Source organism: Coregonus clupeaformis, chromosome 34 (assembly GCF_020615455.1).
Source record: "Coregonus clupeaformis isolate EN_2021a chromosome 34, ASM2061545v1, whole genome shotgun sequence".
NCBI classification, from domain to species: Eukaryota; Metazoa; Chordata; class Actinopteri; order Salmoniformes; family Salmonidae; genus Coregonus; species Coregonus clupeaformis.
Window position 1 is genome coordinate 20,799,843 of NC_059225.1, and position 26,541 is coordinate 20,826,383.

Here is a 26,541-nt window from a genome sequence, read left to right on the forward strand (position 1 = left end):
CATCATTCAGGATGTGGCCCAGAAGTTAATTGACAGCATGCCAGGGCGGATTGCAGAGGTCTTGAAAAAGAAGCGTCAACACTACAAATATTGACTCTTTGCATAAACTTAATGTAATTGTCAATAAAAGCCTTTGACACTTATGGAATGCTTGTAATTATACTTCAGTATACCATAGTAACATCTGGGGATCCATAACTAATGGGGATCCATAATAAACCCCAGGAAGAGTAGCTGCTGCCTTGGCAGGAACTAATGGGGATCCATAATAAACCCAAGGAAGAGTAGCTGCTGCCTTGGCAGGAACTAATGGGGATCCATAATAAACCCCAGGAAGAGTAGCTGCTGCCTTGGCAGGAACTAATGGGGATCCATAATAAACCCCAGGAAGAGTAGCTGCTGCCTTGGCAGGAACTAATGGGGATCCATAATAAAACCCCAGGAAGAGTAGCTGCTGCCTTGGCAGGAACTAATGGGGATCCACAATAAACCCCAGGAAGAGTAGCTGCTGCCTTGGCAGGAACTAATGGGGATCCATAATAAACCCCATGAAGAGTAGCTGCTGCCTTGGCAGGAACTAATGGGGATCCATAATAAACCCCAGGAAGAGTAGCTGCTGCCTTGGCAGGAACTAATGGGGATCCATAATAAACCCCAGGAAGAGTAGCTGCTGCCTTGGCAGGAACTAATGGGGATCCATAATAAACCCCAGGAAGAGTAGCTTCTGCCTTGGCAGGAACTAATGGGGATCCACAATAAACCCCAGGAAGAGTAGCTGCTGCCTTGGCAGGAACTAATGGGGATCCATAACAAACCCCAGGAAGAGTAGCTGCTGCCTTGGTAGGAACTAATGGGGATCCATAATAAACCCCAGGAAGAGTAGCTGCTGCCTTGGCAGGAACTAATGGGGATCCATAATAAACCCCAGGAAGAGTAGCTGCTGCCTTGGCAGGAACTAATGGGGATCCATATTAAACCCCAGGAAGAGCAGCTGCTGCCTTGGTAGGAACTAATGGGGATCCATAATAAACCCCAGGAAGAGTAGCTGCTGCCTTGGCAGGAACTAATGGGGATCCATAATAAACCCCAGGAAGAGCAGCCGCTGCCTTGGCAGGAACTAATGGGGATCCATAATAAACCCCAGGAAGAGTAGCTGCTGCCTTGGCAGGAACTAATGGGGATCCATAATAAATACAAATAGGAAACATCATGACCTCAGAACATGTTTATTATGAACCATGATAATGATATGGCTGCTGTAGAGTAAAAAACACCCAATAGAGGTACTACCTTGTAACATGTAAATATACATTATTTAAATATATTTATATTTAAAACATTATATGAAACATTGGCAATATAAAACAGAAATGACTAATATTATACTAATATTGCCCATTATTGTAAAACAACAACTTTGTATCATCATTCTTCTCAAAACCAAAATGAAGGTGTAGAAACAAAAAACCCTGTCAGTAAATTGCTGCTCATATAAAATAACCAGTTATCTAATAAAGACGAGGCCAATGGGGAAGTTGACCCTCCTATTAAAGGCCTTTGTGTTTCCAGTTACACCTTCCCCTTATAGTGTCAACTCAACTCTTAGTTGAATTTCACAGATGTATTTTAGGTCTATTTCATAGAAAGGGTTAGGTCATACAGGCACATGAAGTTCCACAAAATCTTCATCAGACAAACACCTCCACACACACATCACTATCCATCCATCCAAAGCAGGGATGGCTCAAACCATTGCCTTGTGGAAGCCCAACAGTTCAGTCAGTCTTTTCAGTCAGTTCTGCTCCATCAGAAGTTCTTGCTCTTGGAGAAGTAGAAGTCTATTCCTCTGTCCTTGTGTTGTTTAGGGGTGTGGGACGGCCCCTTCTTTCCTCTGGCCGAGGGGCCGGCACCAGTCTGCAGGAGAGATCACTTTACATTTAGAACTGAAACCTTGAAATTGATGTGTCAATAGAACGGCCTTGAAGTAAGAAAGGTTCACATAACAACACAAATGTCTCAAGAGACAATGACCGTGAAGTGATGTATTTCTGAGACAGGTTAAGTTAGCACAAACACATGGAATGAATCAATTCAATTCTTACATTATTCTTATGACCACTTGGTTCCTTCGTTATATACATTGATCATAACTGGTAGAGCCATTCTAGAGATGCTCTACATACACCACTAAACATCTGATCATATGGGGAGCGTCGCTGCACAGCTATTTTCAGGTCTCTCCAGAGATGTTCGCTCAGGTTCAAGTCCGGGCTCTGGCTGGGCCACTCAAGGACATTCAGAGACTTGTCCCGAAGCCACTCCTGCGTTGTCTTGGCTGTGTTCATCAAGGATCTCTCTGTACTCTGCACGTTCATCTTTCCCTTGATCCTGACTGTTCTCCCAGTCCCTGCCGCTGAAAAACATCCCCACAGCATGATGCTGTCGCCACCATGCTTCACCGTAGGGATGGTGCCAGGTTTCCTCCAGACGTGACGCTTGGCATTCAGGCCAAATAGTTCAATCTTGGTTTCATCAGACCAGAGGATCTTGCTTCTCATGGTCTGATAGTCTTTAGGTGCCTTTTGGCAAGCTCCAAACGGGCTGTCATGTGCCTTTTACTGAGGAGTGGCTTCCGTCTGGCCACTCTCCCATAAAGGCCTGATTGGTGGAGTGCTGCAGAGATGGTTGTCCTTCTGGAAGGTTCTCCAATCTCCACAGAGGAACTCTGGAGCTCTGTCAGAGTGACCATCTGGTTCTTGGTCCCCTCCCTGACCACGACCCTTCTCCCCCGATTGTTCAGTTTGGCCAGGCGGCCTGCTCTAGGAAGAGTCTTGGTGGTTCCAAACTTCTTCCATTTAAGAATGATAATAATAAATAATAATATGCCATTTAGCAGACGCTTTTATCCAAAGCGACTAACAGTCATGTGTGCATACATTTTTACGTATGGGTGGTCCCGGGGATCGAACCCACTACCCTGGCGTTGCAAGCGCCATGCTCTACCAATTGAGCTACAGAGGCCACTGTGTTCTTGGGGACCTTCAATCCTGTCTCGGAGCTCTACAGACAATTCCTTTGATCTCATGGCTTGGTTTTTGCTCTGACATGCACTGTCAACTGTGGGACCTTATATAGACAGGTGTGTGCCTTTCCAAATCATGTCCAATCAATTGAATTTACCACAGGTGGACTCCAATCAAGTTGTAGAAACATCTCAAGGATGATCAATGGAAACAGGATGCACCTGAGGTCAACTTCGAGTCTCATAGCAAAGGGTCTGAATACTTATGTAAATAAGGTATTTTTTTATTACATTTGCTGAAATGTCTAAAAACCTGTTTTCACTTTGTCATTATGGGGTATTGTGTGTGTAGATTGCTGAGGAAACAAATTAATGTAATCAATTTTAGAATAAGGCTGTAACGTACCAAATGTGGAAAAAGGGAAGGGGTCTGAATAATTTCTGAATGCACTGTACACCACAAAACAGTGTTATGTTGTTTACTACATCAATTCCTCTTTCTGTGAAGTTCACATCTTTAATTACACCCACCGGCTTCTTGTTGGCATGGCGACTCCATTCTGGCACCATGACGATGGGGGAAGGGTATGTCTCGTCGAGGGTCACCAGTGCGTGAGACAGGGAGGCGGAGCTAAGGGTCCAGGGGGTGTGGACGTCCCCCCCTCTGATCCCCTGGAGCTCTTGGACCCAGAATCTAACATAGTCCCCCTGAAGAGGAGACAATCACCTATTACAGACCCAGTGTCTAACATAGTCCCCCTGAAGAGGAGACTATCACCTATTACAGACCCAGTGTCTAACATAGTCCCCCTGAAGAGGAGACAATCACCTATTACAGACCCAGTGTCTAACATAGTCCCCCTGAAGAGGAGACAATCACCTATTACAAACCCAGTGTCTAACATAGTCCCCCTGAAGAGGAGACAATCACCTATTACAGACCCAGTGTCTAACATAGTCCCCCTGAAGAGGAGACAAAACCCAGTGTCTAACATAGTCCCCCTGAAGAGGAGACAATCACCTATTACAAACCCAGTGTCTAACATAGTCCCCCTGAAGAGGAGACAATCACCTATTACAAACCCAGTATCTAACATAGTCCCCTGAAGAGGAGACAATCACCTATTACAAACCCAGTGTCTAACATAGTCCCCCTGAAGAGGAGACAATCACCTATTACAAACCCAGTGTCCAACATAGTCCCCCTGAAGAGGAGACAATCACCTATTACAAACCCAGTGTCTAACATAGTCCCCCTGAAGAGGAGACAATCACCTATTACAAACCCAGTGTCTAACATAGTCCCCCTGAAGAGGAGACAATCACCTATTACAAACCCAGTGTCTAACATAGTCCCCCTGAAGAGGAGACAATCACCTATTACAAACCCAGTGTCTAACATAGTCCCCCTGAAGAGGAGACTATCACCTATTACAAACCCAGTGTCTAACATAGTCCCCCTGAAGAGGAGACAATCACCTATTACAAACCCAGTGTCTAACATAGTCCCCCTGAAGAGGAGTAATCACCTATTACAGACCCAGTGTCTAACATAGTCCCCCTGAAGAGGAGACAATCACCTATTACAAACCCAGTGTCTAACATAGTCCCCCTGAAGAGGAGACAATCACCTATTACAAACCCAGTGTCCAACATAGTCCCCCTGAAGAGGAGACAATCACCTATTACAGACCCAGTGTCTAACATAGTCCCCCTGAAGAGGAGACAATCACCTATTACAAACCCAGTGTCTAACATAGTCCCCCTGAAGAGGAGACAATCACCTATTACAAACCCAGTGTCTAACATAGTCCCCCTGAAGAGGAGACAATCACCTATTACAAACCCAGTGTCTAACATAGTCCCCCTGAAGAGGAGACAATCACCTATTACAAACCCAGTGTCTAACATAGTCCCCCTGAAGAGGAGACAATCACCTATTACAGACCCAGTGTCTAACATAGTCCCCCTGAAGAGGAGACAATCACCTATTACAAACCCAGTGTCTCAACATAGTCCCCTGAAGAGGAGACAATCACCTATTACAAACCCAGTGTCTAACATAGTCCCCCTGAAGAGGAGACAATCACCTATTACAAACCCAGTGTCTAACATAGTCCCCCTGAAGAGGAGAGACAATCACCTATTACAAACCCAGTGTCTAACATAGTCCCCCTGAAGAGGAGACAATCACCTATTACAAACCCAGTGTCTAACATAGTCCCCCTGAAGAGGAGACAATCACCTATTACAAACCCAGTGTCTAACATAGTCCCCCTGAAGAGGAGACAATCACCTATTACAGACCCAGTATCTAACATAGTCCCCCTGAAGAGGAGACAATCACCTATTACAAACCCAGTGTCTAACATAGTCCCCCTGAAGAGGAGACAATCACCTATTACAAACCCAGTGTCTAACATAGTCCCCCTGAAGAGGAGACAATCACCTATTACAGACCCAGTATCTAACATAGTCCCCCTGAAGAGGAGACAATCACCTATTACAAACCCAGTGTCTAACATAGTCCCCCTGAAGAGGAGACAATCACCTATTACAGACCCAGTATCTAACATAGTCCCCCTGAAGAGGAGACAAAACCCAGTGTCTAACATAGTCCCCCTGAAGAGGAGACAATCACCTATTACAAACCCAGTATCTAACATAGTCCCCCTGAAGAGGAGAGAATCACCTATTACAAACCCAGTGTCTAACATAGTCCCCCTGAAGAGGAGACAATCACCTATTACAAACCCAGTGTCTAACATAGTCCCCCTGAAGAGGAGACAATCACCTATTACAAACCCAGTGTCTAACATAGTCCCCCTGAAGAGGAGACAATCACCTATTACAAACCCAGTGTCTAACATAGTCCCCCTGAAGAGGAGACAATCACCTATTACAAACCCAGTGTCTAACATAGTCCCCCTGAAGAGGAGACAATCACCTATTACAAACCCAGTGTCTAACATAGTCCCCCTGAAGAGGAGACAATCACCTATTACAGACCCAGTGTTCAACATAGTCCCCCTGAAGAGGAGACAATCACCTATTACAAACCCAGTGTCTAACATAGTCCCCCTGAAGAGGAGACAATCACCTATTACAGACCCAGTGTCTAACATAGTCCCCCTGAAGAGGAGACACAATCACCTATTACAGACCCAGTGTCTAACATAGTCCCCCTGAAGAAGAGACAATCACCTATTACAGACCCAGTGTCTAACATAGTCCCCCTGAAGAGGAGACTATCACCTATTACAGACCCAGTGTCTAACATAGTCCCCCTGAAGAGGAGACTATCACCTATTACAGACCCAGTATCTAACATAGTCCCCCTGAAGAGGAGACAATCACCTATTACAAACCCAGAATCTAACATAGTCCCCCTAAAGAGGAGACAATCACCTATTACAGACCCAGTATCTAACATAGTCCCCCTGAAGAGGAGCCAATCACCTATTACAGACCCAGTGTCTAACATAGTCCCCCTGAAGAGGAGACAATCACCTATTACAAACCCAGTGTCTAACATAGTCCCCCTGAAGAGGAGACAATCACCTATTACAGACCCATTATCTAACATAGTCCCCCTGAAGAGGAGACAATCACCTATTACAAACCCAGTGTCTAACATAGTCCCCCTGAAGAGGAGACAATCACCTATTACAAACCCAGTGTCTAACATAGTCCCCCTGAAGAGGAGACAATCACCTATTACAAACCCAGTGTCTAACATAGTCCCCCTGAAGAGGAGAGACAATCACCTATTACAAACCCAGTGTCTAACATAGTCCCCCTGAAGAGGAGAGAATCACCTATTACAAACCCAGTGTCTAACATAGTCCCCCTGAAGAGGAGACAATCACCTATTACAGACCCAGTATCTAACATAGTCCCCCTGAAGAGGAGACAATCACCTATTACAAACCCAGTGTCTAACATAGTCCCCCTGAAGAGGAGACAATCACCTATTACAGACCCAGTATCTAACATAGTCCCCCTGAAGAGGAGAGAATCACCTATTACAAACCCAGTGTCTAACATAGTCCCCCTGAAGAGGAGACAATCACCTATTACAGACCCAGTATCTAACATAGTCCCCCTGAAGAGGAGACAAAACCCAGTGTCTAACATAGTCCCCCTGAAGAGGAGACAATCACCTATTACAAACCCAGTATCTAACATAGTCCCCCTGAAGAGGAGACAATCACCTATTACAGACCCAGTATCTAACATAGTCCCCCTGAAGAGGAGAGAATCACCTATTACAAACCCAGTGTCTAACATAGTCCCCCTGAAGAGGAGACAATCACGTATTACAAACCCAGTGTCTAACATAGTCCCCCTGAAGAGGAGACAATCACCTATTACAAACCCAGTGTCTAACATAGTCCCCCTGAAGAGGAGACAATCACCTATTACAGACCCAGTGTCTAACATAGTCCCCCTGAAGAGGAGACAATCACCTATTACAAACCCAGTGTCTAACATAGTCCCCCTGAAGAGGATACAATCACCTATTACAGACCCAGTGTCTAACATAGTCCCCCTGAAGAGGAGACAATCACCTAGTACAAACCCAGTGTCTAACATAGTCCCCCTGAAGAGGAGACAATCACCTATTACAAACCCAGTGTCTAACATAGTCCCCCTGAAGAGGAGACAATCACCTATTACAAACCCAGTGTCTAACATAGTCCCCCTGAAGAGGAGACAATCACCTATTACAGACCCAGTGTCTAACATAGTCCCCCTGAAGAGGAGACAATCACCTATTACAAACCCAGTGTCTAACATAGTCCCCCTGAAGAGGAGACAATCACCTATTACAGACCCAGTGTCTAACATAGTCCCCCTGAAGAGGAGACACAATCACCTATTACAGACCCAGTGTCTAACATAGTCCCCCTGAAGAGGAGACAATCACCTATTACAAACCCAGTGTCTAACATAGTCCCCCTGAAGAGGAGACAATCACCTATTACAGACCCAGTGTCTAACATAGTCCCCTGAAGAGGAGACAATCACCTATTACAGACCCAGTGTCTAACATAGTCCCCCTGAAGAGGAGACAATCACCTATTACAAACCCAGTGTCTAACATAGTCCCCCTGAAGAGGAGACAATCACCTATTACAGACCCAGTGTCTAACATAGTCCCCCTGAAGAGGAGACAATCACCTATTACAGACCCAGTGTCTAACATAGTCCCCCTGAAGAGGAGACAATCACCTATTACAGACCCAGTGTCTAACATAGTCCCCCTGAAGAGGAGACAATCACCTATTACAAACCCAGTGTCTAACATAGTCCCCCTGAAGAGGAGACAATCACCTATTACAGACCCAGTGTCTAACATAGTCCCCCTGAAGAGGAGAGACAATCACCTATTACAAACCCAGTGTCTAACATAGTCCCCCTGAAGAGGAGACAATCACCTATTACAAACCCAGTGTTAAACATAGTCCCCCTGAAGAGGAGACAATCACCTATTACAAACCCAGTGTCCAACATAGTCCCCCTGAAGAGGAGACAATCACCTATTACAAACCCAGTGTCTAACATAGTCCCCTGAAGAGGAGACAATCACCTATTACAGACCCAGTGTCTAACATAGTCCCCCTGAAGAGGAGCCAATCACCTATTACAAACCCAGTGTCTAACATAGTCCCCCTGAAGAGGAGACAATCACCTATTACAAACCCAGTGTCTAACATAGTCCCCCTGAAGAGGAGACAATCACCTATTACAGACCCAGTGTCTAACATAGTCCCCCTGAAGAGGAGACAATCACCTATTACAGACCCAGTGTCTAACATAGTCCCCTGAAGAGGAGACAATCACCTATTACAGACCCAGTGTCTAACATAGTCCCCCTGAAGAGGAGACAATCACCTATTACAGACCCAGTATCCCAACATAGTCCCCTGAAGAGGAGACAATCACCTATTACAAACCCAGTGTCTAACATAGTCCCCCTGAAGAGGAGACAATCACCTATTACAGACCCAGTGTCTAACATAGTCCCCTGAAGAGGAGACAATCACCTATTACAAACCCAGGTGTCTAACATAGTCCCCCTGAAGAGGAGTAAATCACCTATTACAAACCCAGTGTTCAACATAGTCCCCCTGAAGAGGAGACAATCACCTATTACAAACCCAGTGTTCAACATAGTCCCCCTGAAGAGGAGACAATCACCTATTACAGACCCAGTGTCCAACATAGTCCCCCTGAAGAGGAGACACAATCACCTATTACAGACCCAGTGTCTAACATAGTCCCCCTGAAGAGGAGACAATCACCTATTACAAACCCAGTGTCTAACATAGTCCCCCTGAAGAGGAGACAATCACCTATTACAGACCCAGTGTCTAACATAGTCCCCCTGAAGAGGAGACAATCACCTATTACAGACCCAGTGTCTAACATAGTCCCCCTGAAGAGGAGACAATCACCTATTACAAACCCAGTGTCCAACATAGTCCCCCTGAAGAGGAGACAATCACCTATTACAGACCCAGTGTCTAACATAGTCCCCCTGAAGAGGAGACAATCACCTATTACAGACCCAGTGTCTAACATAGTCCCCCTGAAGAGGAGACAATCACCTATTACAGACCCAGTGTCTAACATAGTCCCCCTGAAGAGGAGACAATCACCTATTACAAACCCAGTGTCTAAACATAGTCCCCCTGAAGAGGAGACAATCACCTATTACAGACCCAGTGTCTAACATAGTCCCCCTGAAGAGGAGAGACAATCACCTATTACAAACCCAGTGTCTAACATAGTCCCCCTGAAGAGGAGACAATCACCTATTACAAACCCAGTGTCTAACATAGTCCCCCTGAAGAGGAGACAATCACCTATTACAAACCCAGTGTCTAACATAGTCCCCCTGAAGAGGAGACAATCACCTATTACAAACCCAGTGTCTAACATAGTCCCCCTGAAGAGGAGACAATCACCTATTACAGACCCAGTGTCTAACATAGTCCCCCTGAAGAGGAGCCAATCACCTATTACAAACCCAGTGTCTAACATAGTCCCCCTGAAGAGGATACAATCACCTATTACAAACCCAGTGTCTAACATAGTCCCCCTGAAGAGGAGACAATCACCTATTACAAACCCAGTGTCTAACATAGTCCCCCTGAAGAGGAGACAATCACCTATTACAGACCCAGTGTCTAACATAGTCCCCCTGAAGAGGAGACAATCACCTATTACAGACCCAGTGTCTAACATAGTCCCCCTGAAGAGGAGACAATCACCTATTACAGACCCAGTGTCTAACATAGTCCCCCTGAAGAGGAGACAATCACCTATTACAGACCCAGTATCTAACATAGTCCCCCTGAAGAGGAGACAATCACCTATTACAAACCCAGTGTCCAACATAGTCCCCCTGAAGAGGAGACAATCACCTATTACAGACCCAGTGTCTAACATAGTCCCCCTGAAGAGGAGACAATCACCTATTACAAACCCAGTGTCTAACATAGTCCCCCTGAAGAGGAGTAAATCACCTATTACAAACCCAGTGTCTAACATAGTCCCCCTGAAGAGGAGACAATCACCTATTACAAACCCAGTGTCTAACATAGTCCCCCTGAAGAGGAGACAATCACCTATTACAGACCCAGTGTCTAACATAGTCCCCCTGAAGAGGAGAGACAATCACCTATTACAAACCCAGTGTCTAACATAGTCCCCCTGAAGAGGAGACAATCACCTATTACAAACCCAGTGTCTAACATAGTCCCCCTGAAGAGGAGACAATCACCTATTACAAACCCAGTGTCTAACATAGTCCCCCTGAAGAGGAGAGACAATCACCTATTACAAACCCAGTGTCTAACATAGTCCCCCTGAAGAGGAGAGACAATCACCTATTACAAACCCAGAATCTAACATAGTCCCCCTGAAGAGGAGACAAAACCCAGTGTCTAACATAGTCCCCCTGAAGAGGAGACAATCACCTATTACAAACCCAGTGTCTAACATAGTCCCCTGAAGAGGAGACAATCACCTATTACAAACCCAGTGTCTAACATAGTCCCCCTGAAGAGGAGACAATCACCTATTACAGACCCAGTGTCTAACATAGTCCCCCTGAAGAGGAGACAATCACCTATTACAAAACCCAGTGTCTAACATAGTCCCCCTGAAGAGGAGAGACAATCACCTATTACAAACCCAGTGTCTAACATAGTCAACCCTGAAGAGGAGAGACAATCACCTATTACAAACCCAGAATCTAACATAGTCCCCCTGAAGAGAGACAAAACCCAGTGTCTAACATAGTCCCCTGAAGAGGAGACAATCACCTATTACAAACCCAGTGTCTAACATAGTCCCCCTGAAGAGGAGACAATCACCTATTACAAACCCAGTGTCTAACATAGTCCCCCTGAAGAGGAGACAATCACCTATTACAAACCCAGTGTCTAACATAGTCCCCCTGAAGAGGAGACAATCACCTATTACAAACCCAGTGTCTAACATAGTCCCCCTGAAGAGGAGACAATCACCTATTACAGACCCAGTGTCTAACATAGTCCCCCTGAAGAGGAGACAATCACCTATTACAGACCCAGTGTCTAACATAGTCCCCCTGAAGAGGAGGCAATCACCTATTACAAACCCAGTATCTAACATAGTCCCCCTGAAGAGGAGACAATCACCTATTACAGACCCAGTATCTAACATAGTCCCCCTGAAGAGGAGACAATCACCTATTACAGACCCAGTGTCTAACATAGTCCCCCTGAAGAGGAGACAATCACCTATTACAAACCCAGTGTTCAACATAGTCCCCCTGAAGAGGAGACAATCACCTATTACAGACCCAGTGTCTAACATAGTCCCCCTGAAGAGGAGACAATCACCTATTACAGACCCAGTGTCCAACATAGTCCCCCTGAAGAGGAGACAATCACCTATTACAGACCCAGTGTCCAACATAGTCCCCCTGAAGAGGAGACAATCACCTATTACAGACCCAGTATCTAACATAGTCCCCCTGAAGAGGAGACAATCACCTATTACAAACCCAGTGTCTAACATAGTCCCCTGAAGAGGAGACAATCACCTATTACAGACCCAGTATCTAACATAGTCCCCCTGAAGAGGAGACAATCACCTATTACAAAACCCAGTGTCTAACATAGTCCCCCTGAAGAGGAGACAATCACCTATTACAGACCCAGTGTCTAACATAGTCCCCCTGAAGAGGAGAGACAATCACCTATTACAAACCCAGTGTCTAACATAGTCCCCCTGAAGAGGAGACAATCACCTATTACAAACCCAGTGTCTAACATAGTCCCCCTGAAGAGGAGACAATCACCTATTACAAACCCAGTATCTAACATAGTCCCCCTGAAGAGACAATCACCTATTACAAACCCAGTGTCTAACATAGTCCCCCTGAAGAGGAGAGACAATCACCTATTACAAACCCAGTGTCTAACATAGTCCCCCTGAAGAGGAGAGACAATCACCTATTACAAACCCAGAATCTAACATAGTCCCCCTGAAGAGGAGACAAAACCCAGTGTCTAACATAGTCCCCCTGAAGAGGAGACAATCACCTATTACAAACCCAGTGTCTAACATAGTCCCCCTGAAGAGGAGCCAATCACCTATTACAGACCCAGTGTCTAACATAGTCCCCCTGAAGAGGAGACAATCACCTATTACAAACCCAGTGTCTAACATAGTCCCCCTGAAGAGGAGACAATCACCTATTACAGACCCAGTGTCTGAACATAGCCCTGAAGAGGAGACAATCACTTATTACAGACCCAGTGTCCAACATAGTCCCCCTGAAGAGGAGACAATCACCTATTACAAACCCAGTGTCTAACATAGTCCCCTGAAGAGGAGACAATCACCTATTACAGACCCAGTGTCTAACATAGTCCCCCTGAAGAGGAGACAATCACCTATTACAGACCCAGTGTCTAACATAGTCCCCCTGAAGAGGAGACAATCACCTGCTACAGACCCAGTGTCCAACATAGTCCCCCTGAAGAGGAGACAATCACCTATTACAAACCCAGTGTCTAACATAGTCCCCTGAAGAGGAGACAATCACCTTTTACAGACCCAGTGTCTAACATAGTCCCCCTGAAGAGGAGAGACAATCACCTATTACAAACCCAGTGTCTAACATAGTCCCCCTGAAGAGGAGACAATCACCTATTACAAACCCAGTGTCTAACATAGTCACCCTGAAGAGGAGACAATCACCTATTACAAACCCAGTGTCTAACATAGTCCCCCTGAAGAGGAGACAATCACCTATTACAAACCCAGTGTCTAACATAGTCCCCCTGAAGAGGAGACAATCACCTATTACAGACCCAGTGTCTAACATAGTCCCCTGAAGAGGAGAGACAATCACCTATTACAAACCCAGTGTCTAACATAGTCCCCCTGAAGAGGAGACAATCACCTATTACAAACCCAGTGTCTAACATAGTCCCCCTGAAGAGGAGACAATCACCTATTACAAACCCAGTGTCTAACATAGTCCCCCTGAAGAGGAGACAATCACCTATTACAAACCCAGTGTCTAACATAGTCCCCCTGAAGAGGAGACAATCACCTATTACAGACCCAGTGTCTAACATAGTCCCCCTGAAGAGGAGACAATCACCTATTACAGACCCAGTGTCCAACATAGTCCCCCTGAAGAGGAGACAATCACCTATTACAGACCCAGTGTCTAACATAGTCCCCCTGAAGAGGAGACAATCACCTATTACAGACCCAGTATCTAACATAGTCCCCTGAAGAGGAGACAATCACCTATTACAAACCCAGTGTCTAACATAGTCCCCCTGAAGAGGAGACAATCACCTATTACAGACCCAGTATCTAACATAGTCCCCCTGAAGAGGAGACAATCACCTATTACAAACCCAGTGTCTAACATAGTCCCCCTGAAGAGGAGACAATCACCTATTACAGACCCAGTGTCTAACATAGTCCCCCTGAAGAGGAGAGACAATCACCTATTACAAACCCAGTGTCTAACATAGTCCCCCTGAAGAGGAGACAATCACCTATTACAAACCCAGTGTCTAACATAGTCCCCCTGAAGAGGAGACAATCACCTATTACAAACCCAGTGTCTACCATAGTCCCCTGAAGAGGAGAGAGACAATCACCTATTACAAACCCAGTGTCTAACATAGTCCCCCTGAAGAGGAGAGAATCACCTATTACAAACCCAGTGTCTAACATAGTCCCCTGAAGAGGAGACAATCACCTATTACAGACCCAGTATCTAACATAGTCCCCCCTGAAGAGGAGACAATCACCTATTACAAACCCAGTGTCCAACATAGTCCCCCTGAAGAGGAGACAATCACCTATTACAGACCCAGTGTCTAACATAGTCCCCCTGAAGAGGAGAGACAATCACCTATTACAAACCCAGTGTCTAACATAGTCCCCTGAAGAGGAGACAATCACCTATTACAAACCCAGTGTCCAACATAGTCCCCCTGAAGAGGAGACAATCACCTATTACAAACCCAGTGTCTACCATAGTCCCCCTGAAGAGGAGAGACAATCACCTATTACAAACCCAGTGTCTAACATAGTCCCCCTGAAGAGGAGAGAATCACCTATTACAAACCCAGTGTCTAACATAGTCCCCTGAAGAGGAGACAATCACCTATTACAAACCCAGTGTCTAACATAGTCACCCTGAAGAGGAGACAATCACCTATTACAAACCCAGTGTCTAACATAGTCCCCCTGAAGAGGAGACAATCACCTATTACAAACCCAGTGTCTAACATAGTCCCCCTGAAGAGGAGACAATCACCTATTACAGACCCAGTGTCTAACATAGTCCCCCTGAAGAGGAGAGACAATCACCTATTACAAACCCAGTGTCTAACATAGTCCCCCTGAAGAGGAGACAATCACCTATTACAAACCCAGTGTCTAACATAGTCCCCCTGAAGAGGAGACAATCACCTATTACAAACCCAGTGTCTAACATGAGTCCCCCTGAAGAGGAGACAATCACCTATTACAAACCCAGTGTCCAACATAGTCCCCCTGAAGAGGAGACAATCACCTATTACAGACCCAGTGTCTAACATAGTCCCCCTGAAGAGGAGACAATCACCTATTACAGACCCAGTGTCTAACATAGTCCCCCTGAAGAGGAGACAATCACCTATTACAGACCCAGTGTCTAACATAGTCCCCCTGAAGAGGAGACAATCACCTATTACAGACCCAGTATCTAACATAGTCCCCCTGAAGAGGAGACAATCACCTATTACAAACCCAGTGTCTAACATAGTCCCCCTGAAGAGGAGACAATCACCTATTACAGACCCAGTATCTAACATAGTCCCCCTGAAGAGGAGACAATCACCTATTACAAACCCAGTGTCTAACATAGTCCCCCTGAAGAGGAGACAATCACCTATTACAGACCCAGTGTCTAACATAGTCCCCCTGAAGAGGAGAGACAATCACCTATTACAAACCCAGTGTCTAACATAGTCCCCCTGAAGAGGAGACAATCACCTATTACAAACCCAGTGTCTAACATAGTCCCCCTGAAGAGGAGACAATCACCTATTACAAACCCAGTGTCTACCATAGTCCCCCTGAAGAGGAGAGACAATCACCTATTACAAACCCAGTGTCTAACATAGTCCCCCTGAAGAGGAGAGAATCACCTATTACAAACCCAGTGTCTAACATAGTCCCCCTGAAGAGGAGACAATCACCTATTACAGACCCAGTATCTAACATAGTCCCCCTGAAGAGGAGACAATCACCTATTACAGACCCAGTGTCTAACATAGTCCCCCTGAAGAGGAGAGACAATCACCTATTACAAACCCAGTGTCTAACATAGTCCCCCTGAAGAGGAGACAATCACCTATTACAAACCCAGTGTCTAACATAGTCACCCTGAAGAGGAGACAATCACCTATTACAAACCCAGTGTCTAACATAGTCCCCCTGAAGAGGAGACAATCACCTATTACAAACCCAGTGTCTAACATAGTCCCCTGAAGAGGAGACAATCACCTATTACAGACCCAGTGTCTAACATAGTCCCCCTGAAGAGGAGACAATCACCTATTACAGACCCAGTGTCTAACATAGTCCCCCTGAAGAGGAGACAATCACCTATTACAGACCCAGTATCTAACATAGTCCCCCTGAAGAGGAGACAATCACCTATTACAAACCCAGTATCTAACATAGTCCCCCTGAAGAGGAGACAATCACCTATTACAAACCCAGTATCTAACATAGTCCCCCTGAAGAGGAGACAATCACCTATTACAAACCCAGTGTCTAACATAGTCCCCCTGAAGAGGAGACAATCACCTATTACAGACCCAGTGTCTAACATAGTCCCCCTGAAGAGGAGAGACAATCACCTATTACAAACCCAGTGTCTAACATAGTCCCCCTGAAGAGGAGAGACAATCACCTATTACAAACCCAGTGTCTAACATAGTCCCCTGAAGAGGAGACAATCACCTATTACAAACCCAGTGTCCAACATAGTCCCCCTGAAGAGGAGACAATCACCTATTACAAACCCAGTGTCTACCATAGTCCCCTGAAGAGGAGAGACAATCACCTATTACAAACCCAGTGTCTAACATAGTCCCCTGAAGAGGAGAGAATCACCTATTACAAACCCAGTGTCTAACATAGTCCCCCCTGAAGAGGAGACAATCACCTATTACAGACCCAGTGTCTAACATAGTCCCCTGAAGAGGAGACAATCACCTATTACAAACCCAGTGTCTAACATAGTCCCCTGAAGAGGAGACAATCACCTATTACAGACCCAGTGTCTAACATAGTCCCCCTGAAGAGGAGACAATCACCTATTACAAACCCAGTGTCTAACATAGTCCCCCCTGAAGAGGAGACAATCACCTATTACAAACCCAGTGTCTAACATAGTCCCCCTGAAGAGGAGACAATCACCTATTACAAACCCAGTGTCTACCATAGTCCCCCTGAAGAGGAGAGACAATCACCTATTACAAACCCAGTGTCTAACATAGTCCCCCTGAAGAGGAGAGAATCACCTATTACAAACCCAGTGTCTAACATAGTCCCCCTGAAGAGGAGACAATCACCTATTACAAACCCAGTGTCTAACATAGTCACCCTGAAGAGGAGACAATCACCTATTACAAACCCAGTGTCTAACATAGTCCCCTGAAGAGGAGACAATCACCTATTACAAACCCAGTGTCTAACATAGTCCCCCTGAAGAGGAGACAATCACCTATTACAGACCCAGTGTCCAACATAGTCCCCCTGAAGAGGAGAGACAATCACCTATTACAAACCCAGTGTCCAACATAGTCCCCTGAAGAGGAGACAATCACCTATTACAAACCCAGTGTCTAACATAGTCACCCTGAAGAGGAGACAATCACCTATTACAAACCCAGTGTCTAACATAGGCCCCTGAAGAGGAGACAATCACCTATTACAAACCCAGTGTCTAACATAGTCCCCTGAAGAGGAGACAATCACCTATTACAGACCCAGTGTCTAACATAGTCCCCCTGAAGAGGAGACAATCACCTATTACAGACCCAGTGTCTAACATAGTCCCCCCTGAAGAGGAGACAATCACCGTTACAGACCCAGTGTCTAACATAGTCCCCCTGAAGAGGAGACAATCACCTATTACAGACCCAGTATCTAACATAGTCCCCCTGAAGAGGAGACAATCACCTATTACAAACCCAGTGTCTAACATAGTCCCCCTGAAGAGGAGACAATCACCTATTACAGACCCAGTATCTAACATAGTCCCCTGAAGAGGAGACAATCACCTATTACAAACCCAGTGTCTAACATAGTCCCCCTGAAGAGGAGACAATCACCTATTACAGACCCAGTGTCCAACATAGTCCCCCTGAAGAGGAGAGACAATCACCTATTACAAACCCAGTGTCTAACATAGTCCCCTGAAGAGGAGACAATCACCTATTACAAACCCAGTGTCTAACATAGTCCCCCTGAAGAGGAGACAATCACCTATTACAAACCCAGTGTCTACCATAGTCCCCTGAAGAGGAGACAATCACCTATTACAAACCCAGTGTCTAACATAGTCCCCCTGAAGAGGAGAGAATCACCTATTACAAACCCAGTGTCTAACATAGTCCCCCTGAAGAGGAGACAATCACCTATTACAGACCCAGTATCTAACATAGTCCCCCTGAAGAGGAGACAATCACCTATTACAAACCCAGTGTCTAACATAGTCCCCCTGAAGAGGAGACAATCACCTATTACAGACCCAGTATCTAACATAGTCCCCCTGAAGAGGAGAGAATCACCTATTACAAACCCAGTGTCTAACATAGTCCCCCTGAAGAGGAGACAATCACCTATTACAGACCCAGTATCTAACATAGTCCCCCTGAAGAGGAGACAAACCCAGTGTCTAACATAGTCCCCCTGAAGAGGAGACAATCACCTATTACAAACCCAGTATCTAACATAGTCCCCCTGAAGAGGAGACAATCCACTATTACAAACCCAGTGTCTAACATAGTCCCCCTGAAGAGGAGACAATCACCTATTACAAACCCAGTGTCCAACATAGTCCCCTGAAGAGGAGACAATCACCTATTACAGACCCAGTGTCTAACACAGTCCCCCTGAAGAGGAGAGACAATCACCCATTACAAACCCAGTGTCTAACATAGTCCCCTGAAGAGGAGACAATCACCTATTACAAACCCAGTGTCTAACATGGTCCCCCTGAAGAGGAGACAATCACCTATTACAAACCCAGTGTCTAACATAGTCCCCCTGAAGAGGAGACAATCACCTATTACAGACCCAGTGTCCAACATAGTCCCCCTGAAGAGGAGACAATCACCTATTACAAACCCAGTGTCTAACATAGTCCCCTGAAGAGGAGACAATCACCTATTACAGACCCAGTATCTAACATAGTCCCCTGAAGAGGAGACAATCACCTATTACAAACCCAGTGTCTAACATAGTCCCCCTGAAGAGGAGACAATCACCCATTACAGACCCAGTATCTAACATAGTCCCCCTGAAGAGGAGACAATCACCTATTACAAACCCAGTGTCTAACATAGTCCCCCTGAAGAGGAGACAATCACCTATTACAGACCCAGTATCTAACATAGTCCCCTGAAGAGGAGACAATCACCTATTACAAACCCAGTGTCTAACATAGTCCCCCTGAAGAGGAGACAATCACCTATTACAGACCCAGTGTCTAACATAGTCCCCCTGAAGAGGAGAGAATCACCTATTACAAACCCAGTGTCTAACATAGTCCCCCTGAAGAGGAGACAATCACCTATTACAGACCCAGTATCCAACATAGTCCCCTGAAGAGGAGACAAACCCAGTGTCTAACATAGTCCCCTGAAGAGGAGACAATCACCTATTACAAACCCAGTATCTAACATAGTCCCCTGAAGAGGAGACAATCACCTATTACAAACCCAGTGTCTAACATAGTCCCCTGAAGAGGAGACAATCACCTATTACAAACCCAGTGTCTAACATAGTCCCCCTGAAGAGGAGACAATCACCTATTACAGACCCAGTGTCTAACATAGTCCCCCTGAAGAGGAGACAATCACCTATTACAAACCCAGTGTCTAACATAGTCCCCCTGAAGAGGAGACAATCACCTATTACAGACCCAGTGTCCAACATAGTCCCCCTGAAGAGGAGACACAATCACCTATTACAGACCCAGTGTCCAACATAGTCCCCTGAAGAGGAGACAATCACCTATTACAAACCCAGTGTCTAACATAGTCCCCCTGAAGAGGAGACAATCACCTATTACAGACCCAGTGTCTAACATAGTCCCCCTGAAGAGGAGACAATCACCTATTACAGACCCAGTGTCTAACATAGTCCCCCTGAAGAGGAGACAATCACCTATTACAAACCCAGTGTCTAACATAGTCCCCCTGAAGAGGAGACAATCACCTATTACAGACCCAGTGTCTCAACATAGTCCCCCTGAAGAGGAGACAATCACCTATTACAGACCCAGTGTCTAACATAGTCCCCCTGAAGAGGAGACAATCACCTATTACAGACCCAGTGTCTAACATAGTCCCCCTGAAGAGGAGACAATCACCTATTACAAACCCAGTGTCTAAACATAGTCCCCCTGAAGAGGAGACAATCACCTATTACAGACCCAGTGTCTAACATAGTCCCCCTGAAGAGGAGAGACAATCACCTATTACAAACCCAGTGTCTAACATAGTCCCCCTGAAGAGGAGACAATCACCTATTACAAACCCAGTGTCTAACATAGTCCCCCTGAAGAGGAGACAATCACCTATTACAAACCCAGTGTCCAACATAGTCCCCTGAAGAGGAGACAATCACCTATTACAAACCCAGTGTCTAACATAGTCCCCTGAAGAGGAGACAATCACCTATTACAGACCCAGTGTCTAACATAGTCCCCCTGAAGAGGAGCCAATCACCTATTACAAACCCAGTGTCTAACATAGTCCCCTGAAGAGGAGACAATCACCTATTACAGACCCAGTGTCTAACATAGTCCCCCTGAAGAGGAGAGACAATCACCTATTACAGACCCAGTGTCTAACATAGTCCCCCCTGAAGAGGAGACAATCACCTATTACAGACCCAGTGTCTAACATAGTCCCCCTGAAGAGGAGACAATCACCTATTACAGACCCAGTATCTAACATAGTCCCCCTGAAGAGGAGACAATCACCTATTACAAACCCAGTGTCTAACATAGTCCCCTGAAGAGGAGACAATCACCTATTACAAACCCAGTGTCTAACATAGTCCCCTGAAGAGGAGACAATCACCTATTACAAACCCAGGTGTCTGAACATAGTCCCCCTGAAGAGGAGAGACAATCACCTATTACAAACCCAGTGTCTAACATAGTCCCCCTGAAGAGGAGAGACAATCACCTATTACAAACCCAGAATCTAACATAGTCCCCCTGAAGAGGAGACAAAGACCCAGTGTCTAACATAGTCCCCTGAAGAGGAGACAATCACCTATTACAAACCCAGTGTCTAACATAGTCCCCCTGAAGAGGAGACAATCACCTATTACAAACCCAGTGTCTAACATAGTCCCCCTGAAGAGGAGACAATCACCTATTACAGACCCAGTGTCTAACATAGTCCCCTGAAAGAGGAGAGACAATCACCTATTACAAACCCAGTGTCTAACATAGTCACCCTGAAGAGGAGAGACAATCACCTATTACAAACCCAGAATCTAACATAGTCCCCCTGAAGAGGAGACAACCCAGTGTCTAACATAGTCCCCTGAAGAGGAGACAATCACCTATTACAAACCCAGTGTCTAACATAGTCCCCCTGAAGAGGAGACAATCACCTATTACAGACCCAGTGTCTAACATAGTCCCCCTGAAGAGGAGCCAATCACCTATTACAAACCCAGTGTCTAACATAGTCCCCCTGAAGAGGAGACAATCACCTATTACAGACCCAGTGTCTAACATAGTCCCCCTGAAGAGGAGAGACAATCACCTATTACAGACCCAGTGTCTAACATAGTCCCCCTGAAGAGGAGACAATCACCTATTACAGACCCAGTGTCTAACATAGTCCCCCTGAAGAGGAGACAATCACCTATTACAGACCCAGTATCTAACATAGTCCCCCTGAAGAGGAGACAATCACCTATTACAAACCCAGTGTCTAACATAGTCCCCCTGAAGAGGAGACAATCACCTATTACAAACCCAGTGTCTAACATAGTCCCCTGAAGAGGAGACAATCACCTATTACAAACCCAGTGTCTAACATAGTCCCCTGAAGAGGAGAGACAATCACCTATTACAAACCCAGTGTCTAACATAGTCCCCCTGAAGAGGAGAGACAATCACCTATTACAAACCCAGAATCTAACATAGTCCCCCTGAAGAGGAGACAAAACCCAGTGTCTAACATAGTCCCCCTGAAGAGGAGACAATCACCTATTACAAACCCAGTGTCTAACATAGTCCCCCTGAAGAGGAGACAATCACCTATTACAAACCCAGTGTCTAACATAGTCCCCCTGAAGAGGAGACAATCACCTATTACAGACCCAGTGTCTAACATAGTCCCCCTGAAGAGGAGAGACAATCACCTATTACAAACCCAGAATCTAACATAGTCCCCCTGAAGAGGAGACAAAACCCAGTGTCTAACATAGTCCCCCTGAAGAGGAGACAATCACCTATTACAAACCCAGTGTCTAACATAGTCCCCCTGAAGAGGAGACAATCACCTATTACAGACCCAGTGTCTAACATAGTCCCCCTGAAGAGGAGACAATCACCTATTACAGACCCAGTGTCTAACATAGTCCCCCTGAAGAGGAGACAATCACCTATTACAGACCCAGTATCTAACATAGTCCCCTGAAGAGGAGACAATCACCTATTACAAACCCAGTGTCTAACATAGTCCCCCTGAAGAGGAGACAATCACCTATTACAGACCCAGTATCTAACATAGTCCCCCTGAAGAGGAGACAATCACCTATTACAAACCCAGTGTCACAACATAGTCCCCTGAAGAGGAGACAATCACCTATTACAGACCCAGTGTCTAACATAGTCCCCCTGAAGAGGAGAGACAATCACCTGTTACAAACCCAGTGTCTAACATAGTCCCCTGAAGAGGAGACAATCACCTATTACAAACCCAGTGTCCAACATAGTCCCCCTGAAGAGGAGACAATCACCTATTACAAACCCAGTGTCTAACATAGTCCCCTGAAGAGGAGAGACAATCACCTATTACAAACCCAGTGTCTAACATAGTCCCCCTGAAGAGGAGAGAATCACCTATTACAAACCCAGTGTCTAACATAGTCCCCTGAAGAGGAGACAATCACCTATTACAGACCCAGTATCTAACATAGTCCCCCTGAAGAGGAGACAATCACCTATTACAAACCCAGTGTCTAACATAGTCCCCCTGAAGAGGAGACAATCACCTATTACAGACCCAGTATCTAAAATAGTCCCCCTGAAGAGGAGAGAATCACCTATTACAAACCCAGTGTCTAACATAGTCCCCCTGAAGAGGAGACAATCACCTATTACAGACCCAGTATCTAACATAGTCCCCCTGAAGAGGAGACAAAACCCAGTGTCTAACATAGTCCCCCTGAAGAGGAGACAATCACCTATTACAAACCCAGTATCTAACATAGTCCCCCTGAAGAGGAGACAATCACCTATTACAAACCCAGTGTCTAACATAGTCCCCCTGAAGAGGAGACAATCACCTATTACAAACCCAGTGTCTAACATAGTCCCCCTGAAGAGGAGACAATCACCTATTACAGACCCAGTGTCTAACATAGTCCCCCTGAAGAGGAGACAATCACCTATTACAAACCCAGTGTCTAACATAGTCCCCCTGAAGAGGAGACAATCACCTATTACAGACCCAGTGTCTAACATAGTCCCCTGAAGAGGAGACACAATCACCTATTACAGACCCAGTGTCTAACATAGTCCCCCTGAAGAGGAGACAATCACCCATTACAGACCCAGTGTCCAACATAGTCCCCCTGAAGAGGAGACAATCACCTATTACAAACCCAGTGTCTAACATAGTCCCCCTGAAGAGGAGACAATCACCTATTACAGACCCAGTGTCCAACATAGTCCCCCTGAAGAGGAGACAATCACCTATTACAGACCCAGTGTCTAACATAGTCCCCCTGAAGAGGAGACAATCACCTATTACAGACACAGTGTCTAACATAGTCCCCCCTGAAGAGGAGACAATCACCTATTACAAACCCAGTGTCTAACATAGTCCCCCTGAAGAGGAGACAATCACCTATTACAGACCCAGTGTCTAACATAGTCCCCCTGAAGAGGAGAGACAATCACCTATTACAAACCCAGTGTCTAACATAGTCCCCCTGAAGAGGAGACAATCACCTATTACAAACCCAGTGTCTAACATAGTCCCCCTGAAGAGGAGACAATCACCTATTACAAACCCAGTGTCTAACATAGTCCCCCTGAAGAGGAGACAATCACCTATTACAAACCCAGTGTCTAACATAGTCCCCCTGAAGAGGAGACAATCACCTATTACAGACCCAGTGTCTAACATAGTCCCCCTGAAGAGGAGCCAATCACCTATTACAAACCCAGTGTCTAACATAGTCCCCCTGAAGAGGAGACAATCACCTATTACAGACCCAGTGTCTAACATAGTCCCCCTGAAGAGGAGAGACAATCACCTATTACAGACCCAGTGTCTAACATAGTCCCCCTGAAGAGGAGACAATCACCTATTACAGACCCAGTGTCTAACATAGTCCCCCTGAAGAGGAGACAATCACCTATTACAAACCCAGTGTCTAACATAGTCCCCCTGAAGAGGAGAGACAATCACCTATTACAAACCCAGTGTCTAACATTGTCCCTCTCTGAAGGGGGTGTAGACACTGTCTAGGGTGACTGTCTCTTCAGGGGACTATGTTAGACACTAGTTTGTCTCTTCAGGGGGGACTATGTTAGATTCTGGGTTTGTAATAGGTGATTGTCTCTCCTCTTCAGGGGGACTATCACCTATTACAAACCCAGAATCTAACATAGTCCCCCTGAAGAGGAGACAAAACCCAGTGTCTAACATAGTCCCCCTGAAGAGGAGACAATCACCTATTACAAACCCAGTGTCTAACATAGTCCCCCTGAAGAGGAGACAATCACCTATTACAAACCCAGTGTCTAACATAGTCCCCCTGAAGAGGAGACAATCACCTATTACAGACCCAGTGTCTAACATAGTCCCCCTGAAGAGGAGAGACAATCACCTATTACAAACCCAGTGTCTAACATAGTCACCCTGAAGAGGAGAGACAATCACCTATTACAAACCCAGAATCTAACATAGTCCCCCTGAAGAGGAGACAAAACCCAGTGTCTAACATAGTCCCCCTGAAGAGGAGACAATCACCTATTACAAACCCAGTGTCTAACATAGTCCCCCTGAAGAGGAGACAATCACCTATTACAAACCCAGTGTCTAACATAGTCCCCCTGAAGAGGAGACAATCACCTATTACAAACCCAGTGTCTAACATAGTCCCCCTGAAGAGGAGACAATCACCTATTACAGACCCAGTGTCTAACATAGTCCCCCTGAAGAGGAGACAATCACCTATTACAGACCCAGTGTCTAACATAGTCCCCCTGAAGAGGAGGCAATCACCTATTACAAACCCAGTATCTAACATAGTCCCCCTGAAGAGGAGACAATCACCTATTACAGACCCAGTATCTAACATAGTCCCCCTGAAGAGGAGACAATCACCTATTACAGACCCAGTGTCTAACATAGTCCCCCTGAAGAGGAGACAATCACCTATTACAAACCCAGTGTCTAACATAGTCCCCCTGAAGAGGAGACAATCACCTATTACAGACCCAGTGTCTAACATAGTCCCCCTGAAGAGGAGACAATCACCTATTACAGACCCAGTGTCTAACATAGTCCCCCTGAAGAGGAGACAATCACCTATTACAGACCCAGTGTCTAACATAGTCCCCCTGAAGAGGAGACAATCACCTATTACAAACCCAGTGTCTAACATAGTCCCAGTGTCTAACATAGTCCCCCTGAAGAGGAGACAATCACCTATTACAAACCCAGTGTCTAACATAGTCCCCCTGAAGAGGAGACAATCACCTATTACAAACCCAGTGTCTAACATAGTCCCCCTGAAGAGGAGACAATCACCTATTACAAACCCAGTGTCTAACATAGTCCCCCTGAAGAGGAGAGACAATCACGTATTACAAACCCAGTGTCTAACATAGTCCCCCTGAAGAGGAGACAATCACCTATTACAGACCCAGTATCTAACATAGTCCCCCTGAAGAGGAGACAATCACCTATTACAGACCCAGTATCTAACATAGTCCCCTGAAGAGGAGACAATCACCTATTACAGACCCAGTGTCTAACATAGTCCCCCTGAAGAGGAGACAATCACCTATTACAAACCCAGTGTCTAACATAGTCCCCCTGAAGAGGAGACAATCACCTATTACAGACCCAGTATCTAACATAGTCCCCCTGAAGAGGAGACAATCACCTATTACAGACCCAGTATCTAACATAGTCCCCCTGAAGAGGAGACAATCACCTATTACAAACCCAGTGTCTAACATAGTCCCAGTGTCTAACATAGTCCCCTGAAGAGGAGACAATCACCTATTACAAACCCAGTGTCTAACATAGTCCCCCTGAAGAGGAGACAATCACCTATTACAAACCCAGTGTCTAACATAGTCCCCCTGAAGAGGAGACAATCACGTATTTCAAACCCAGTGTCTAACATAGTCCCCCTGAAGAGGAGACAATCACCTATTACAAACCCAGTGTCTAACATAGTCCCCCTGAAGAGGAGACAATCACCTATTACAA

The 26,541-nt window shown here is 45.6% G+C and overlaps 1 protein-coding gene across 1 annotated transcript in view; it reads right to left on the reverse strand.

The window, feature by feature from the left end:
* Positions 1-1,210: 1,210 nt before the first annotated feature.
* The window catches only part of cry-dash (cryptochrome DASH), a 64,394-nt gene continuing 39,063 nt past the window's right edge, over positions 1,211-26,541 (reverse strand). Inside the window, exons 12-13 of the mRNA XM_045210507.1 lie at positions 3,554-3,730; positions 1,211-1,914 (exon numbers count right to left, since the gene is read on the reverse strand). Coding sequence (XP_045066442.1) covers positions 1,807-1,914; positions 3,554-3,730 — 285 coding nt within the window. The 3' untranslated portion in view covers positions 1,211-1,806. The remainder of the gene's footprint in view (positions 1,915-3,553; positions 3,731-26,541) is intronic.